This window comes from Microtus oregoni, unplaced genomic scaffold, assembly GCF_018167655.1.
Source record: "Microtus oregoni isolate MIOR12 unplaced genomic scaffold, Mior012 000005F_ref0000423, whole genome shotgun sequence".
Taxonomy (NCBI): domain Eukaryota; kingdom Metazoa; phylum Chordata; class Mammalia; order Rodentia; family Cricetidae; genus Microtus; species Microtus oregoni.
Window position 1 is genome coordinate 26,677,813 of NW_024543064.1, and position 20,185 is coordinate 26,697,997.

General features: G+C 52.6%; 1 protein-coding gene across 2 annotated transcripts in view; it reads right to left on the reverse strand.

Annotated features, from left to right (window-relative positions):
* Window positions 1-1,001: 1,001 nt before the first annotated feature.
* The window catches only part of Stk40 (serine/threonine kinase 40), a 38,834-nt gene continuing 19,650 nt past the window's right edge, over window positions 1,002-20,185 (reverse strand). Inside the window, exons 2-11 of one of the 2 annotated variants that reach the window (XM_041652455.1) lie at window positions 17,591-17,710; window positions 16,165-16,250; window positions 15,696-15,839; window positions 13,264-13,491; window positions 12,579-12,628; window positions 6,129-6,244; window positions 4,858-5,002; window positions 4,581-4,700; window positions 4,189-4,273; window positions 1,002-3,221 (exon numbers count right to left, since the gene is read on the reverse strand). In XM_041652455.1, the coding sequence (XP_041508389.1) occupies window positions 3,003-3,221; window positions 4,189-4,273; window positions 4,581-4,700; window positions 4,858-5,002; window positions 6,129-6,244; window positions 12,579-12,628; window positions 13,264-13,491; window positions 15,696-15,839; window positions 16,165-16,250; window positions 17,591-17,702 (1,305 nt within the window). In that variant the 5' untranslated portion in view covers window positions 17,703-17,710 and the 3' untranslated portion in view covers window positions 1,002-3,002. Of the gene's footprint in view, window positions 3,222-4,188; window positions 4,274-4,580; window positions 4,701-4,857; window positions 5,003-6,128; window positions 6,245-12,578; window positions 12,632-13,263; window positions 13,492-15,695; window positions 15,840-16,164; window positions 16,251-17,590; window positions 17,711-20,185 lie in introns of both variants that reach the window. The other variant, XM_041652454.1, reaches the window with a different exon arrangement.

The window sequence follows — 20,185 nt, forward strand, 5'->3', positions numbered from 1 at the left end:
CAGAGGCAAGCGGATCTCTGTGAGTTCGAGGCCAGCCTGATCTACAAGAGCTAGTTCCAGGACAGGAACCAAAGGCTACAGAGAAACCCTGTCTCGAAAAAAATAAAAAAAAACAAAAACAAAGAAAACAGTCTAAAGAAATAGGGCTGTTTTGTCTACATGCTAGAAGCAAAAAGAAAACAAACTAGGCCGTTCTGAGCACCAGTTGGGTGCCAGACCAATTTTGAGGGCTGAACTGGGAGACCTACACAGTCCCAGAGACATCTGTACCCAAAGCTAGGGATTGTGAATAGAACCAGGTCCAGAGCAGCAGCTGACGGGTGGGCTGAGGAATCTCACGGTGGTAGACCTGGGTCAGACGGGGCAGGGGTCCATACAGGATGGACTATGTGGGTGTGTGGGCTGCGGGGAAGGGGCAGGGCAGAGCAGTCATGGGAAGAGGCTCGTCTGAGAGACGTTTCATTTGCTGTGGTGCCTTTTGCCTTCCCTGCCCAGCTGGGGATGGTCTAGCCTACCTCTCCCCTCACTGTTTCTTGGCTTTGCTGGGAAGTACAATCTACAGTCTAAACTTAGGCAACGGAAGGAAGAAGGAAGGAAGGAAGGCACCCCTTGGCTTCCCAAGGAGGCGAGGGCAACACAGGAAAAGGCCAGTGCTGGCTAGCTCCTTACCTCAGCGCCCTGGAATAATAGGCTTGTGAGTGCATGGCATCCAGCAATCACAACCTCTGACACAGGCCTTTTAGAGAGGGGCTGATGGCTTTGTAGTTGTCAGGGCCCTGCTACTCTTCTGCCTACAGCGGGCAGAAAGCAGGGCCACACCAAGCCAGAAACTCCCACTGGGCACTGGCAGGAGGCAGGACATCCCTGTTCCCTCCTGCTTTTGCTGGTCGGAGGTTACAGTGCACCTGTTGCAGGGCCCAGAGCCACAGGACCTGCCTTGCTGGGACAGAGACAGCGGGCTAGACAGAGGACAAGAACAGAGAGGCATTGCTGCAGGCATGGTGGCTCCAGATCAGGAAGTTTATTGCTGACATGCAGGAAGAGTCCCCATGTAGTATAAAAATACGTCTTTATACAAACTTTTTTGTGACTTTTTCCATTTTGTTTCTTTTTTTGTTTTTGTTTTTTGTTTTCTTTACAACAGGATTTCTCAGTGTGTGACACCAGTGAGGGCGGCCCCAACCTCCTCTCGTCTGCACTGCCAGATATACCATCAGACCGAGGGTCGGCCTTGGGAGGAACCAGGCTGTCTGACGGGCTCTGCAGACCTGAAGGTATTGCTTTTAAAAGGAGGGCTGTGGATGCCGGCCTGAGACACTAGGCAGGGGCTCCGCCCAGGAGGGCCCCAGCTAGGCCTCAGAGCCTCACTGGAGGGCAGTCGTGGGCTACAAGTCCAGGCCGACTGCATTTCTGCTCCCATAGGAGACTTTTCATTATCAAATAAATATAGAAAAAAGCCCTCCCCCCAACCCAGCACCATGCCCTGACTCTCAGCGGCTGGATGTATGAGCTCGAGGCAGAGCAGGGTGCTGGGGCGCTGGGCTCAGGAGGGCTCCTGCAGACCCAGCAAAACAGAGGCACAGGCGCCCAGGGCTGGATGAGGGGGTGGGGAGGAAGGGGCATGGGCGGCCCTGCTACTGCTGGCAAGAGGTGGCCCCATTTTTTCCAGATGGGGAAACTGAGGCACAAGGAGGTTTGGGAACTTGCCCAAGGTCACTCACAGTGAGTCAGCTTTTCAGGGGGTGAAGGGCAGTCACACTCTAGGAAACATGGTCTCCCCCACTGGAGAGCAAGGGGCAGGAAGGGTCTAGAACTGCCAGAAGGGGGCCAACACGCTCTCTGAGGATACACAAGGTATAGGCCTCCAGAGTCGGGTCTTTGCTTGGTACTGGGTGCGCCAAGTCCAGTGAAGGGAGGGGCATTCTGGAGAGAACAGCATTTCTGGCAAGACAGGCATCCACTTCAAAATTTAGGCTCAAAAAGGTAGCAGGGCTGTTCTCAAGCCAGGCAGGTAGGTCCCCGGTCCCTAAAGGTTTCCCTCCAAGTCTTCTCCCCAGGCAGCCATCTGCCCAGGTCTGCTGAGAGATACATTTCTGAAGCAGGGTGGGAGGTCTCTGAGCACAAATCGCCTGTCTCCAGCAGGCCCAGAGCATCCTCCAAAGTTGGCCACAGGTCCCTTCACACTATGCCCATGTTACCTGGGTACCACATGAAGGAGGCAGGGCTAATGCGCATGTGCAGCACCTCAGAAAAGCTGCTGAGACAGAGAAGCCAAGTCTAGAGACAGAGGGCCCAGGGGTGAGAGAAGAGAAGAACTGGCAAGAGAACGCCTAGGTGCCTGGGGGTGAGAAGGGAGTCTACATACAGGTGTGGGCCCCATTATCCAGCCTGGCTTGGGGGCAGAGAGTGGCCATTGGCTGAACCTAGAGATGGGAGAGAAGTTGGGTTCAGTAAAAAAATAAATCTATCTGAATTGGGCGGAAGATGAGGTGAAAGTGTTCCAAAGTTTAGACTGAGGGCAGGCCCCAGGGAGGGGGGGTGGGGACATGGATGGTGGGAAGAGGTGCTTACTGGGGGCCAGTAGCGAGCTGCATCGTCAGCTTATATGGACTGTGGGGAGCAGTGGCCTGGCCAGGCTCTAGCTGTTCCAGGGCCTGGGTGGCAAGATTAAGCTCCCCTCTTTCCTCCCGGCACTCGGTCCAGAGACAGCGTGGTTAGAGAGACAGAGAGGTAGATTAAAATGTCATGATTAAAAGCAGATCAGGTATCTAGAATTCTCAGATTAAAAAAAAAAAAATCAAGCAATCATCCCAAAAAGGTAGCTTTGTGGTACCTCTGTTGACCCTGGCTGTGACCTGGGCTGTCCCTATCCCTGCCCTGTCCCTGCTGCAGCCTGGAAGTCAGTCCAGTACTGTGGTGGGCCCGGCACTAGGCCGGATGGCTGGGCCTCACCAGGTGGGCCGAGGAGAGGTGTGCTGGGGCTTGTGCCCTAGCCGAGGGCACTATTTCCGCAGATAGCGTTGTGCCAGGATGGCTGTGTCCAAGGAGGTCATGGGCTGTGCATCGTGGCCCAGCCGTCGCACTGGTGGCATGCTACCGAACTGCCGCTTGGGCACCCACGCCCGGGCCTCGTGGATGGAGCTCTTCTCTTCAGCAAGCAGCAGCTGCTGTCGCATATAGTTCTCAAACTCGTACTGGGAACATTCCTCTGTTACTTTTGCCTGTGAGAGCGAGAGACCACAGTGAAGACAAAACACAGGCAGCAGGGCTGGGCAGCTGAGGTGCTGAGGGCATGCTCCCTAGGCAGCACGAGTCAGACCCTATCTTCCTAGAGGCTAAGCGTGGGGCCCTGAAGTCCTCCAGCCAACTGGCTGTCACCGTGCGGCCGCAGGAGGCCCCAGCTGCACACAGCCTGTCTTCTACCTTTCAGGTTGTGCTAGCACCCTCATCCACGGTGGGGTGTGTGTGTGTACAGGTGGGGTGCAGGCATCTCCTCACAAAAGAGTCTCTGAACTCTGAGGGCTGACGCATGCCAAGGCTTCAGAGCAGAGCCACTCTCCAACAGTGGCCTCCAGCCGAGCTCCCTCCTGCAGCTCCAAGTCCTGACTAGTGGGGGGCAGGCTTCTGAGACCTACAGCTCCCCTGCTCCCAAGCTGTGTGACTGCAGACACATCAGTTCACTTCTCTGATCCTTTACTTCCTTTGAGAACGGGATAAAAATATGCCCCACATGCCTAAAGGTGGAGTGAATGGGAGCTGGGCAGGGCTTCCAGGCATGCCCCCTCCTGGTCCACCTGCCCCCCCTTGCTGGGAAGGTCCAGCTTCCCTCCCAAGGGCTGCCCCAGACCACCCCCAGCTGCTACCTAGCACTCCTATCTGTCCCCAATACTTTCTCTAGTGGAGGGAATAGGGGGAGAGAAGAGGAGGTAAATGAATCATCTAAAAAACAAAAAGCAGGAAGGGTGAGAGAGAACCCCATGAGTTAGACAGGGAGAGAAATGGGACTTGGGGAGGAAGAGGAAGCCAGCAGAGGCCCAGGTGGCTGCTTGGCACTGGGGCCTCCCAGGAGCTGACCCCATGTCAGCCAACAGTCTCTTCTCAGGCTGGGAACCTCAGGTGGACAGGACAGCCAGGCTCTGCAGAGACTAGGGAAGGAAGCCCTGCACCTGCTCCTGACTCCACACTTACCTCCTGGGAGCTATCAGAGTTGCTCATTTGGTCATCAATATCAGGAACCACTTGCAAAGGCCCACTCAGAGAGGACAGGGACTGCCTGCGGGGGAGGGGGATGCGTCAGATTAGACAGGGTCCCTATTGCTTCTGACTTCTTTAGAGTCCATCCAGCTTAGGACCCAGCCAGTAACTGCCTAACATGGCTGACTGCTCTGGGCCTCTATCTTCTTGCTCAATAAAGAGACATCTCCTGCTGCAGGGGCTGTGGTAGGAACTCAGCGAGGCAATGCCCACCTCACAGCTGGCACATCTGACATGCACTCTGTCGACACCCTCAGAGGAGACTCTGAAGCTGATGACATAGCAGAGGAACGGCTGTGCTCCTGGCCTTGTGCAGGTCCACTCACCAAGACGCAATGATGGCACTGAGTGCCTCCAGGACATCAGCAGCAGCCAGGCGTTGCTGGGGGTCGAGGACCAGCAGTTTCCGGATAAGACACACTGTGTTCTCAGAGACCCTTCCATCCCTGGTCATGAAGAAGAGGAAGAAACCTCAGCATGGTGATGGATGCTGGCCTTTGACACAGGGTTCCAGGATCCAGTGGTGTTGCTGTTTCCTCACTGAAATCCCAGAGGGCCAGCTGATCCCTTCCCTACCCCGCTGGTAAGGTAAGCAGGACTCACTCTGGGATGGTGTATTCAGCAGCCTTGATCTTGCGGAAGAGCTCCTGTGGGATGCTGTCGTAGAAGGGGAACTGTCCATAGAGCATGGTGAAGAGAACCACACCCAGGGCCCACATGTCACTAGGCTTGCCCCGGTATGGCCGGCCTGTGGACAGAGCACATGCACACTCAGCTGGGCTGATGTCCCTGGGCTTCAGGTCATCCTTCTGCCGTTTTCACTCCCAGGGCAAGCACAGTGTGGTCCTCCGAGCTGCATGCTTGCTCCCCTGCTCCCCAGGATAACACCTGGGTATGTACAGCCTACCCACCTTGCCCTGCTCCGCGGGGCTCTGCAGAATCTTCTCCATCAGCCTAGGAGACTCTGGGAGCTAGCTACCCCTCCCACACCTAGGAAAGCAGCTCCCAGAGCAGATACAGCTGGCAGCCACTCATCCCGTCCTTTGCCGTCATCTAGGCTGGTTTCTTCACAGCATTTGCCACTGTCTGCCACCCCTCTCCCCATGCCCATCTCTGTTGCTCCCCAGCTCCCCTACTAGATGGTGAGTTCTCTGACCCGGGGGGTGTTGTTGTCATTTATTCTGCTCACTGCCTGGGCCCAGCCTGGACTTGCACATTTACGTCATCAACGTCTCAGACAGCTTCCTTGTCAGTGGTGTGGTCTGCATGTCCCCACCACAGGGATGGGGAATGGGAAAGGAGACTGTAATGGGACATATGGCACACAGAAGCAGGAGGGACTATCTGGAGGGAGCAGAGGGCTATGTGAGAGGAATGGGAAGGCAAACAGGAACAAAGTATACCGATGTATATGCTTAAAAATGAAAAGGTTAGTGTCCTTATCTGTAAAGGGGGGTTTTGTGAGACTGTCCTTAGGATAGTAGTATGGCTTTATTTGGGGGCAGGAGTCCTTTCATGTGGCCCAGGCTAGCCTAGAACTCAAGATCCTTCTGCCTCTGCCTCCTGAGTGCTAGAATGCTGGGTGTGCGGTACCATGCTGGGTTTCTACTTTTAACATTGCAGCTTAAATGCCACATGCCAGAGAAGATTTCTTAGTGCCCTGATAGGTTCTTTTGGAATGCCCATCTCTCTCATAGCTTTAACCTGATGTGGGCACATGGCCAGTCTGTCTTGTTCCTCCATTAGACCACAGATCTTGGACAAGGTGGGTCAGGACTGGTTTGGGCTTAGGGGAGCTGACACCTGGTCCAGGGCCTGCCCACAGGCTACCATCTGTTCAAGGAGTGCACGGCCAGCATGGGGACCACACATACCACTGAGTACATCAGGACTGATGTAGGCAGGGCTCCCCCTCTGGTCCTTCAGCAGATCCCCCTCACTCACAAGATGTTTCCCAAGGCAGAAGTTGGTGATAGTTATCCGATGGGTCCTAAGAACGGGAGGAGGCAAAGAGTGAATACAGAGAGCCCCAGACCCAGGCACACTGCTGGGTCAGGCCCCTATTCTAAACAAAAGCAACCAGCAACCAGGTTTCTTTTCGTGAGCACAGCACCCTCCTCCCTTGAACCCGCTCCTCTGGCTGAATCTCAGGGGTACAGCTCAGAGCTGGGACAATTCCCAGAGGTTTTCACCAATCTTCAAGATTGGGAGTAACCTGCAACTTCAAATATGATTTCCTCATTCCCACAGGCAGAAAAAGACCAGCAGACATGTATGACCTTAACTCTCCCTGCCTTTCCACTGAGGTCTCATGGCCAGTGTACCAGGCCTAGGCCTGCCATGGGGATTCTGGCCCATGGGAAGTTTCTGAATGCTCTGGTGAGTGTGGAAGTGGATCCTATGTCATGCCTTCCAGCTGACAGCTGTATGTCTGTGTGTGTAACTTTGTGTACGGGTATTTGCCTGCATATATTTGTTTGCACCCCCCTCCCCTTGACAGGGTTTCTGTGTACCCTTGGCTGTCCTGGAACTTGCTCTGTAGACCAGGCTGGCCTTGAACTCACAGAGATCTGCCTGCCTCTGCCTCCTGAGTGCAGGGATTAAAGGAGTGTGCCACTACCACCTAGATTGCCTCCATGTATGCTCTTGTACCACATAAGTGTCCAGTGCCTGTAGAGACCAGAAGAGGGCAGTGGATCCCCTGGGACTGGGGTTACAGATGGTGAAACATCTCTCCAGCCCCCTTGACATCATTTTGTGAGATAGGGTCTCTCTCTTTTTTAAAGTTTTATTTAATATGTATATAGTATTCTTCCTGCATGTATGCCTGCCAGCCAGAAGAGGACACCAGATCTCTTTACAGATAGTTCTAAGCCACCATGTGGTTGCTGGGAATTGAACTCAGATCCTCTGGAAGAGCAGCCAGTGCTCTTAACCTGTGAGCCATCGCTCCAGCTTGAGATAGGGTCTCTTAATGAACCTAGAGCTTCCCAATTTGAGGGACTACCTGGCCAGCAAGCCCAGAGATCCCCTTGTTTATTCCTCAAAGGGATGGGATTATAGGCTCATGGGCTTTTTGCGCTAGGGATCTGAACTTCAAATCCTCATTTCTCGTCTGGCAAACCTTTAACCAACTGAACTATCTCCCCTGCCTGAGCCTATCTTTACTGGGTATTGTGAGGTAGATCTCAAAAGAGCCCTGGTATCCAATTAGGTGAGTGTGCCATCTCAGCTCTTCCCAGTTCTCACAACCCTCAGGGCTAAGAGAATGGGACTAGAGGAAGCCAGCACAGAGCAATGGTGCAGTTAACCCATTTCAACCACCCTATCTTTCTATAACCCCACTGGAGGCCAAAGCCCCCCGGAGACCCAACACTGGAAGGGCGGAGAGCCTAGAGCATGCACACTGCTGTTGATGCTGGGTGGCTAGCCATGAGCCCAGTGGCTAGGAGATGGCCAGCAGTGCAGGTCTGGGTCTTCACTGGTCCAAGACCTTAAAGAGAAGGAGTTCACTCCAGAAAGGGAAGGCATTGTGAACTGGTGATCCTGCCAAGGCCAGCTCTGCCATGTTGGAGTTCCCTTTGCTAAAAGTTATGAGCAGGTAGCCTTTTTTCTGGGGTTGCCAGCCAGTGTTGGTATATGCCTTTAATCCTAGCACTCAGGGGGGCAGAAGCAGGCAAATCTCTGTGAGTTCGAGGCCAGCCTGGTCTACAGAGTAAGTTCTAGGGACAAGACAGACAGGCTCCAAAGCTACAGAGAAACCGTTTTGAAAAACAAAAAGTTTTAGGGGCCGGGTGATGGTGGCGCACGCCTTTAATCCCAGCACTCGGGAGGCAGAGGCAGGCGGATCTCTGTGAGTGCGAGACCAGCCTGGTCTACAGAGCTAGTTCCAGGACAGGCTCCAAAGCCACAGAGAAACCCTGTCTCGAAAAACCAAAAAAAAAAAAAAAAAAAAAAGTTTTAGGGTCCTGCTGCATGGGTTTGTGGAGGCTCGGCATGCAGAACCCACACTGCCCTGTGAATGATGCGCTGCCCTGAAGTGCGGCAGGTGACTGGGCTGCAGCTACACATCATGCACACAGGCTCGGCGGGCACATTTCAGAGTCACCATGAGACAATGCACTGTCTACTTCCAACAACCTTTGTGGCTGTTTCATATCCTGTCGTGCTAGGGGTCAAAGCCAGGGCTCATGCATACGAGCCCTGTTCTCAAAAATTATGACCCCAAGCACTATCACTGACTGTAGCTTCTTGATATTCCTCATTCGGAGCAGCAGGGCCTTTGGGAGGCAACATTGCCATCAGTGGGGAATGTGGCTCCCATATAGTGGGTGAGTCATTTAGTAAGCTGGGGCCAGCCTCCCAGGAGAGTACTTGGCATAAGGAGGGGAGCTGAGGCAAGCAGATGCTGCTCGGCTGTTATGGAGGAAACAATGGGGTGGAGGCACACAGGAATATACAGAGCTAGCTCTGGAGTCTGGCACTTCAGTTCTTTTGCCAGGACTCAGGTGGACTGTTTTCAGGTGGATATGTTTTCACAGTGGTCTGGGAGGGACTTTTCAATTCCCCACATCAAATGGTCTAGAAGTAAAGAAACCTGCCCAAGGTCACATAGCTTGGGAAAATTGGGCGGTAGGTCCAAGTCCAGGTCTCTTAGGCCCTAGGGTCCCTTGGGAAGAACCCAGCCCCCAAATGACTTTTCCTTCTGTCCCTTTCAGGCGGACTCAGCTCTCGTCTTGGGTTTCAGAATCCTTGGCCTAGAAAACAGGCTCTTCTCTGAGAGTCATCAGGCAGCTTTGGGCTTGGAACCTTTCTAGGAAGCTCACGGTATGCTCCTCCCACTACAGCTGTGGGAGGATGGCCCTTGCTGAGAGGACACTTGGGAGCACTAGTAGGGAGGGAGGCTGTCCCCTAACTGCGCTGGCCTGGGCTTACTGGCTGAGCATGGCGCTGGGGAACAGCGGGGAGAGATGCTCATCTCTTTCTAGAACAGTTTCTCGGGGCAGTGGGGAGGGCGGACTCAAGAGCAGGGGATGTGGCTATGAGTGGATTTCCCCAAGAGCTGCATCCAAGAGGCTCTGAGGGCCCTTCAGCTACCTCAGGGAATTCTGCTGGCAAAGGACTTGGCACAAACAATGGCCAGTCTGTCCTCCACATTTTCAGTAGAAACGTGGGCTTCAGCTCTTACCCAGGATGCCTTGCAGGACAGAGCCGGAGGATGCAGACAAAGGGTCTCGGGAGGATTCTGAGCTGGGATGCGATGCCCCCCCCCCCCCCCCGCTGTGAGCCTCCTGTGTCACTGCTCCTGACACAGGACTGTAAGGCTTTACAGAATAGCACTGTGTTTCTGTGCTGGCCACTGTGGCCACGAATGTATCCTGTGGTTTCTGAGGTGTGGGATGCTGGGAGGATAGCTCCAGCAGGGACAGTGGGGCCTGAGACTCAGGTTCCCTAGCCTGCTCCTGCCTCTGCCATTTCCATGTTGTGTGGAGCTCCTGCTAAACCCAAATGTCCTTTTCCATGAGGGGAAAATGGGAGGCCCGACTCTCAGGGTTGGCTGGGTTTGACTAAGAAGATGGTTCACAGTGGGCACAGAGCTCCAGGCTTGTCAGAGGAAGCTGCCAATAGCCTCATATTCTCTGCCAGCTGGCATGCCTAGGAGAGCCTAGGAAAGACACTGTCTCTGACACGGGTGATAACCGGCCCTGGAACACACACATTTGTGTTGCTGTAGGTCCTGCCAGCAGGACGTCCAACCTTCTGCCTGTGGTGGCTGTTTTGCCATGAAGACACCTGAAGTTTCTCCCGCAGGAAATGCCATGATCAGCCTAGAGACCTCCCAAAGCTTGGCAATGCTTGCCTACCTTACCTTCCCCCCCAAACACTGGCAGACTGGCATTCAGCTCCCTAGGAGTCCCAGACCCCCAGGCTGGTCCTGACAGGAGGGCAAGGGCATCAAGGGGTGGCGGGGCAATGTGCGTCAGCAAGGGCTGCTTTGGGTGAGTCACACTTCAGCTATGGCCCCTGGGCTACCACAGCGTTCTGCTTTTCTAGGAATTGGTATGCAACTTGCCTACCCAAGAGGAAGGAGGAAGAAGGAACCCACAGCCAGCCTCATATAACCCCAAGAAAGGCTTCAGGTTTCAGCCCTCGCTCCATCCCATTCCCTTCCCTGGAGGCTCTCATCCCATTGTCAGCACTCCACTGGCTAGCACAAGAGCCTGGCAGGATGGGTGAGAAAGGGTTGGCATGCCAAGGAGGAACTGGGAATATGAGGGGCTTTCTCTGCTATGTCTCCTTGTATCGTTGAGTGTCTGGGGGCTCAAGTGAAAGTAGCCAGCTGCCTTTCTTTCCGTCCTAGGGTACAGCGCTCTGCAAACAACGGTCACCTGAGACAGGCTGCAGCTATGCTGAGGTCCTGAGCACCAGCGGCTCGGAGAAGGGAGAAGCAAAACCCCCAGTGGAAAAAAGAGGCCATACACACTGCTGCAGTTAACAGGCAGGAGCCCCACCGTGTTTCCATGACAACCCTTGGGATGCTCATTTAGAGAGTTAGCAAGTCAACAAGCAGCTGTTATGAAGAGCCCAGGCTCTCTAGTCTAGCTGGTTGGGACATGGGTTCTTCAATGTCCCACAAAGGGGGTAGGACAAACAGGACTCAAGTTTTCCTTTTTATTATAGCTTTTTGCTTGTTTGTTTTTTGAGACACGGTTTCTCTATGTTGCTTTGGAGCCTGTCCTAGAACTTGCTCTGTAGATCAGGCTGGCCTTGAACTCACAAAGATCCACCTGCCTCTGTCTCCACTCTGTCTCTGAGTGCTGGGATTAAAGGTGCGTGCCACCAGCACTCCGCTTATTAGTTTCTTAAAGACAGGGTCTTTCTTGCTTATATAGTTCAGGCTGACCTCAAACTTGTGATGCCCCTGCCTCTGAGTGCTAGGAACCAGTTGTAAGCCCTCACATTGACATGCCAAGTCACCCTAATACAATACACTCTCCACAACTTTGGACCAAGGTGGCCAGCACCCTCCAACACCTGCCTTCCTCTCCTGAGTCCCAGTCAAGCCTCGGGGAATGGCAAGGCTCTGGGCCTCATCGGAAGGGTGGGAGCTCCTGTCCTCTTCTCCTGTCTCACTCTTAGGAACCTCAGACCCTCTTACAATTGACGGTGAGGTTATATTTAGGAAATGCCAACCCCTACCTGGCAATTTTACATCTATTTGCATCTCTTTGCAGGAAGGCGGGATCACTCCACTTCAATGCGTGAGAAACAAGATCAGAGAGTTGGTAACAGGACGCGTGGATGAATTCACTTAGCAAGTAAAACCAAGAAGCAGCACAGTCTCCAAATAGGAGGCAGTACAGCGTGGGCTCTGAGCCAGGTCCGACCCCCACATCCTGCCCCTTCATCTTCCCTGACTCCTCACTTAGCCAGATGGGGTCAAAGAAGCCCTGGAATTTCCTGTTTCCTCCCCTCCCCTCTGCAGAGTGCGACATTGAGGTTCTCATCTCTTCCTCTTGCTCTTAGGCTGGCAAACCTTTGCTTCACCCTTCCCAGTCAGCCAGCTCCCCACACTGTCCTTGGGATGTAATGTGATATTTGTTTTCTGGTCAGCACCCACTCATCAGATGACAAGCTACCTGGGGGTAGGTACTACACCCAGGTACAAGTCTGCAGTCCCAACATCAGGGAGCTGGTGGACAGAAGGGTAGTTTAGCCGCCTTATCCAGTACCACCCAATGGAGCATCTGGCTGCAGCTTTCAAGTTGAGGCCCTTGCCCCTCCAGGGTGGCCCACCTCCCTATAGTTCCTTTTTCCATAACCGTGGAGGCTTTGGCTACTGCACAAGGACAGAGGGCCCTTCCAGGGCTGACAATATCATGGAACAAATCACCACCATGATACAAGTCTGCACTGCTGCCATTTCTGTCCCCTAACCCACCCAGATTAGAAAAGGATGGGGTAAGGCTCCACTTCTCCACAGTGCTGCCTTCCTAGGACTGCGGAAGCCCACAGAGTAGTAGTTCTTCCTCCCATGGGTCCTAAACTACTGCCCTATTATGGCTGAAGGAGCCAGTGTCCAAAAGAGCAATCTGTTGCACCTCCCACATCCCTCCAAGACCCCAGCAGCTCTGCTCCACACTGGGGGGGGGGGGTGCTCTCTCCTTTCCATGATCCTGAACTCCTGGTTTCAGTAAGACAGTATTCCCAGCCCTGGGATGCTGGGCTGTTCTGAGTCAGAATCCCACGGACACCGCAGAGAACTGGGTGGCTGCAGCATGTAGCCCAGCTCAAAGGGATGCAGAGGAAGAATGGATACTTACCTTTTATTGAGCACCATGTTCCCAAGCTTCAGGTCTCTGTGCACGATGTTCTTCTGAAAACCAATGGGAGGATGGTTTGCACCAGAAAGCGAGAAGTGGGATGGGGTTCACTTTGGAAGATGGAGACTCATCAGGGTCTGGGAAGGCAGGAACCCCTAGGATCTGTCACCTAGGCCTCATCAAGCATGCATCTGAAGCAGGTAAGAAGTGGCCTGGCAGTCTCCTCAGCTACTCCTCACCCCATAGCAGCAGCTTATGGGAAAGCCCTTCCTCCTTGCTCCATCAACCACGCCCTGAAGCTGCATCCTGGAGTGGGGGGCAAGGAGCAAGCGCTTCCCTTCTGTGACTGAGTACTCCAGGTTTGGCCAACAGAGCCCTGGATGAGGCTCAAGTACTTCTGCCCTCCACCTTGGGGTACCTGATACCCCAGTTTCCCCAAAGCTCAGACACTCTGTGCACCTGTCTCTTACAGCTATCCTGAACTGGGAGGCTATAACTGAGCCTCTAGACTGACTGGGAATTACTGCCTGGGGCTCTGGTGGCTGCCTCACCCAGAGCAGCAGACATCCCTCCCTCTGGACTCGCGGCTACAAACACAGCTGGTGCGGCCAGGACCAAGCAGTTCTCTGCTGAGCTGCAGTCAGATGGATGCTTTCACTGTGGCACACAGGGCCCTGGGCCTCACCTGGTGCAGGGCTTCCACCACACGAACCACATCGTAGAAAATGACCACAGTCTCCCGCTCGCTGAGCCTCTTCTCCTTGATGACATAGTGCTGCAGGTTGATGAGGTCGGCAGTCTTGTCGCTGAAGTCGTGTGCACAGAGGCAGTCCAGGACGAGGCAGATGCGCTTCTTCATCTTCCTCACCATCCGACCAGACTCTGTGTCCTCGACCGCTTCACAGGTGCGGTCCTGGGAGGGAAGGAGGGACAGACCAAGGCCAGGGTGTAAGACCCTCCTTTTGAGGTCCAGAGGGAAGTGGCTGAATGTGAGTGAGAAACTGAGACCCAGACAGCCTGACTAGGGCGATGCTCAGCTTCCTGTAGGTCAAACAATAAGCCCAACGCTCTCAAATTCAATATCTCAGGGCAAGGGAAGGGTCCGCACTGGACATTTAAAGCCAACCGGCCCTCTCAGTCCAGTGCTGCAGCAGTGAGACTGGGCTTTGGGTATCCGCCTCCTACTGTAGTCCCAGTTTCCAGCTACCACCAGTGACGCTTTCATCCATGGCCAAGACTGCAGATGACTTTGTTTTTCAATTTTTTGAGACAGGGTCTCACTATGTAGTTGCAACTGGCCTAGGACTTGATATGTAGACCAGGCTGGCATCCAACTCACTGAGATCTGTCTGCTGGGATTTAAGTCGTGTGCCACCATCCAGGCATAAGAATGCAGAAGTTTAAGGGTGGTCACTCCCGGAAATCTTCAGGGTACACACAATATCCTGTGTGTGATGGCTGATTCTGGTTGTCAACCTGATTGCACCTGGAACCAGCTAAATGCCATGTGGTGCACTTGTGAGGGATCCTAATCTGATTATTTGAAGCAGGAAGATCAATCTTAAATATGTGCGCCACATTTTCTGGTGGTAACCCATGTAAAAGGACATGGAAGAAGGAAATTGAGGGCCAGGCTCGGTGGATCATGTCTCTAATTCCAGCACTTAAGAGGCAGAAGCAAGCAGATCTCTGAGTTTGAGGCTAGTCTTGTCTACATTTCTAGTTCCAGGTCAGTCAAGACTACATAATGAGATCCTATCTCAAAACACTGAAAAAGGAGAGGGCAACTGCTTTTGCCTGCTCACCCTCACTCTTGCTGCAAGCCCATCCACCCTGCTGCTGTGGCACTCCTTCACCAGTGCCAGAGCTGGGTTTCCCACACAAGCTGAAGACCAGACTGAGATTGAACGACCAGGTTCTCTGCCTTCCTGTCCTCACAGCCATTGCTGGACTACCTGGACGTACATACAGCTTAGGAGCCAGTCAATACACCCCCCTTCTGTTTCTCTGAGAACCCTGACTGTATAAGACAACAGCTCTCTGCATGGCTACAGCGCCGCTGGGCAGTCACATAACTGGCAAAGAATACAGTGCTGGCCTCACAGCTCCACCTCATGAGTTTAGTTCCTCATGCATAACGGGGAGCTAGCAATCCCTCCCCCCCTGCTGCAGTCAGGGGTCAGCTGCCACACTGGGCCCACAGACCTGGTCACTTTCCTTACTGCAAGGAATCCCAAGTGTGACAAAAACAGGTGCAAGTTGAATGCTTGGATCCTGCAGGCCAGAGATAGCCTGGTCATTGTTGCAGGGTCTGAACCCAGTGTCCAACACACAGATTGACCATTCAAGGTACTTTTGGTCACCTCTGTTCTGTCATCCAAAGAATACAAATGAAGGCCAAGCACATGAGGACACTAAAGTTGCATATGAAGGTATCAGAATCAAGGTAACAAAATCAACTTCACCTCCGTTTAAGGAAAATTCTCCAGTTTGGAGCTGCCTCTAAGGCAAGGCTAAGAACATGACCTGGACAGGTGTGGATGTGGGTGGGTGTCTCACTGGTACCCCAGGCTGCACAGCTGCACTTCAGCCCCATTAGCGTTTTCCACTGCTTTATGCCAGGGACGATGAACAGGTGTCACGGAGCCAGGACTGGCACCTCCTGTTCACTATTGCGCATCTGCCTTGCCTACCATCCTGACGGCAGATACCACTGATTCTCCCCTTTCTCTGGGGCTCAGAGACCTGAAATGACTTGCCTGAGGTCACATAAAAGATGCTCAAGGACATCTGCAGAACAACTTAAAATGCCTGGGCAGGCAAAAGGACTCTGGTATAGTCACACTGTGAGAGCTGACAGCAGGGGACCTCAGCTCCAGTCTAGCCTGCCAATCTAGACAACACAGCTGCAAGGAGCATGGAGACAGTGACTTGTGACCAATCCTGGTAGGCTGAAATCACTATGTGGGTACTAGTAGTAGAGCAGCTAGCATGGCCCTAGCCTGATTCCAAATCTCCTGCTCAGGTCCTGACAGCCAGTAGAGAAGAAATACTGGGAGTCACCTAGAGTACGGCTCCACCAGAGGCCAGGCAGGGTAAGGAGTGGGGGCCGCTCACCTGGAAGAGCCCATGGTGATGGACCACGCCGTCCTGTGTGTGCAGCAGGGAGAGCAGCGAGTACTCGGTGTGCAGCAGCATCTTGCCCTGCCTTTCCTCTTGGCTCTCTAGTCCTTGCTCTCCTCTCTCCTCAAGGGTTAGGATCTTTAGGGAAGCACACGAGAAAAAGAGCAGATGCTTTCCTTTACCTGGGAGAGCGGCTGGACGGGGGGGGGGGGGGGGGAAGGGGGGCTCACTTCTGCTGGGTGATACCTGCACCCGACCCCACACAGGCATGCAGGGCTGGCAGCTGCTTTTCTCAACAGCCTGTAATTCACACAGAGCTCTTTAATCACGAGCTGAGTGAGACTGTAAGAAGACAGAAGAAATGGAGCTACTCATGCTCACAGGTGATGCAGGGGGAAGGCAAAGAGGAGGGACAGCTGCTAGGACAGCCCTGGTCCTGGGGGCCCCACCTGTGCTTGCTTACCTTCAACTGATAGAAGTCATCTGTGCCGTCTTTCCTCGCCAAACACTGCACAATGCTCGGTACTGGTGAGTTGCCCAGACGGGGACCTATTGCACATAAATCATGAACTTAATTTCCAGCCATCACCACAAGGCCTTCTTCCTAGATGTTCTCTTTATACCTACCGGGCTGTCCCCAAAACCTTTTGGTGGAGAGTTCTACCTCTTACAAAGTGCAGGAGGACAAATGTACATCTACCTGATATATGCCTGGGTTTTGCCGACATACTCCTCAAAAAGGCTTTCCAGAGCAGGGCGGTGGTGGCGCACGCCTTTAATCCCAGCACTCGGGGGGGGGGGGGGGGGGGGGCAGAGGCAGGCGGATCTCTGTGAGTTCGAGTCCAGCCTGGTCTACAAGAGCTAGTTCCAGGACAGGCTCCAAAAGGCTACAGAGAAACCCTGTCTTGAAAAACAAAACAAAACAAAACAAAAAAAAAGGCTTTCCAGTGTCTAGTGCGGTGCATGCCTGTAACCCTGGCACTCGGGAAGCTCATGCAGGAAGATGGCCAGCTTGAGGCCAGCCTGGGCTAAACAGTAAGGCCTTTCCTGATGTCACCATCCACAGATCCTCTTCCCATGTGCCCCATCTCCTTCAAGTACTCAGCTGAAGTCTTTTTTCCCAAAAAACCACGTTCAATTTTGTGAGGGCAGAAGTGCTCCATCTTCATCACTATCTCCCCACAAGCAGCACAGGGCTATTGCCGGTAGCAGGCACCATCAGGAGCTATTTGCTGAGTGTCTGAAGTTGGGACTAGGCTGTACCTGGAAATCCCAAAGTCTCACCAAGGCCCTGGTGCCAGAGCCCACACTACCTGCAGTCGTGGCCAACAACCTGGACTGATGGGCCTTAGATGCCATGCAGAACATCCCACTGCCCCTCAGCCTGCTGAAAACATTCAGTTCCACAGGGCTTCCATAGTATCCTATAAGAAGTTCAGAGCCAGGCATGGTGGCACTTGTCTTTAATCCCAGCACTTGGGAGGTTAAGGCAGAGGCAGGCAGAGTTCTGTGGGTTCAAGGCCAGCCTGGCCTACATAGAGATCCTGTTTCAAAACACCCCTCCCCCAAATTAAATAAATACAGGAAGTTAAGGGAAATTCTATTCAAAAACACTGAAATCAATCATGTCTTTCAAGAAAGTCAAATAGTGCCTTAGCTGGAGGGTCAGGGTTCTAATGAGGCTGTATGCCTTTATGAGTGAGCTGACACTCTGGAGTCTTCATCTCGGGGTAGAGCCTGGCTCCTGGTTGGTGTGGTAACAAAAGCTGACAGAGTGACCTCAGTCCTGGGTTTTCCACTGATAGGTCAGGGTCCTGCACAGCTGTGGTGGGCTCCTCACTTTGCTGCTGATAAAGTCAGAATGAGAGCACCCCCAGGGTCAGACTTACCCAGGACAAACGGCCCTGCTCTCTTGGCATTATTCCCAGCAATGCCATTCCCTAGAGCCTTGGCCTTGGCCGACGTTTCCCCAGCTCCTCTGTCTGACGCTCTCCGCTTCATTCTCAGTTCTGGACAAGACAGAAAAGATCCTTCCATTGAGTAAACCAACAACTTTCCTTCTATAAACGCAGCCAGTCAATCTACCTTGAGGATACATTACACAGCTGCCCACCCACTCAGGAGGAGCGCCAAGGGCTCCTTTACTACAAGAGTCACTATACAGGGAAGTCAGGTGTCCTTGAAGGAAGCAGCCATGGACCACACAGGGAGTGAGGGTGGGGCGTCTGTGGTAAAGGGGCCAGAGGGATAACAGAAAAGGACAGGGCTGTGCGGGTCCTGAAGACAAACCTCTATGCAATCAGCCCAGGCAGCCCAGCCCCCCCCCCCCCCACCTCCAATGCTCACAGTCACAAGAACTGTGGCACCCCCTCCTACCCACCCAAGGAGTAATGGGCTGGGGTACCCTGGGAAATGGCCCCTTATACGTGATGCTTAATACTTCTTGCCCACAAAGATTGAGGAGTACTGGTCTAAGGTTTGGTATGTAGTCAAGAATGACCTTAAATTTCTTTTAATTAACAATGAACTATCCATCATGACCACTTGAAAGTATTAGATGCAAGATAAAGTTTTTTTTTTTTTTAAATAAATACCTTTTTTGATTTCCAGTACAGGGTTTCTGTATAATCCCGGCTGTACTGGAACTCAGATCTGCCTGTCTCTGACTTCCAAGTGCTGGAATTTTTAGATATGCACCACTACCGCCCGTCACAACGAATACTAATTTTTCATTTGTACGTATTTTGCCTGTACATATGTCTGTGGCAGCTCATGCTTGCCTGGTGCCTGTAGAGATAAGAAGAGGATACTGGATCCCTGGAACTAAGTCAAGACAGTTGTGGGCTGCCACGTGGGTGCTGAAAATTAAATCCAGGGCTGGGTGGTGGTGGCGGCATACACCTTTAATCCCTGCACTCGGGAGGCAGAGGCAGGTGGATCTCTGTGAGTTCGATCGAGGCCAGCCTGGTCTACAAAAGCGAGTTCTGCTACTGAGAAACCCTGTCTCGAAAAACAAAAACAAAAAAAATTGGACCCAGGTCCAGCAACTGCTTTCAACTGCTGAGCCATCTCTCTAGCTCCAAGAAACAACCTTAAAAATGGAAGAAAAAAAGAAAGGGAAGGAAAGAAGGAAGGATTGGGGGTAGTGAGCAATGAGAGCAGATCACTGTCTCTGCCGATCAATGGGGTTGTAGCTTTCCTGATAACCCATTCCTTCTACGGCTACAGTACAGGGCAAATACAGAGGGCCAGGTTTTGGAAGACATCGGCCTCATGACACAGAGAACAGAAATGTAAGTTCTTGTTCTCCAAGTCAGTACCCTGGGGGAGAGAGCCCAGGTGGAAGGCCCCGTGCACGCTAAAGCTCAGGGGAAAGTTAACAGGGTGGGCTTAGAAAGTGCATCAGCAGTCCTGGAGAGGGTTCAGGAAAGTAAATGTACAGAGGGCGAAAGCAGCAAATTCCCAAGAGTCTAAGTTGCCGAGAGTCCGATGTGAGGCAGGGAATAAGGAAGCCAGGTAGGAGGATTAGTGGCATTCTAGGAGGGTAATCTTGGCCATTCCCTACAGGGCAGAGAGATACAGAATACCAAACTTCTCTTGTAATTTCCTTTTCCATATAAAAGTAACTGGCATTCCCTGCACCAACACTTAAAAAACAGGCCAACGTGAAAACAAAGGAAGCCTGCTAAACGCCACTCTCCAGACAGCTTCTGTGTCTCCCAGGTTTCCACGGTCACACAAAGCAAGAGAAATCATTGTGAAAATATGAACCACACTCTGATGCCATTCTGTGGTTTCCTTTCTCCCTATTTTCGGTAGAATTTTATAGTTTGTGAAATATATCCTATTAAAACTGTAAAAAAAAAAGGTAAGCCTAGTGCTCATCTTTAATCCCAACACTTAGAAGGCAGAAGAAGCAGGCAGATCTCTGTGAGTTCAAGGCCAGTCTGGTCTAAATAGAGAGTTCCAGGACAGCCAGGGCTGCACAGAAAGACTGTCTCAAAACAGAGCACTTGCCCAGAGTGTCCAAGGCCTTGGGTTCCACCTTCATCATAACAAACACTGAAATGGATTTGAGGTGATACAAGCCCCTGCCATCTTCTTCAGTGGCGTCCTGTGAGATCGGTCATCTCTCACCTTATGGACATCCCTCTCCATTCACTTTTCTTATTATGGTCAAACATAGGCCTGTAGATCCGGGCTCTTTTTTTTTCTTTAAAGTTTAAACCCGAAGGCAGACAAACTGTAAATAGTAGCAGCTCTGCAGAGGAGGGACCAGAAGAGGGGAGGAACAACGCCATGTTACTTCAAGGCGCACGGAGCTTAGCTGCACCGCAAACAGTCACTGCGGAGAAGGGAACCTGAGAGAAAGACTAAGGAGACCAAAGTACTAGGAAAAGCAAACTTAGGTTCTGGCCAGCACCAGAAAGAAGGAGACAAAGAAATAGTTATTTCTTTGAGTCAGGGCTCAGAGAGGCGGGCAG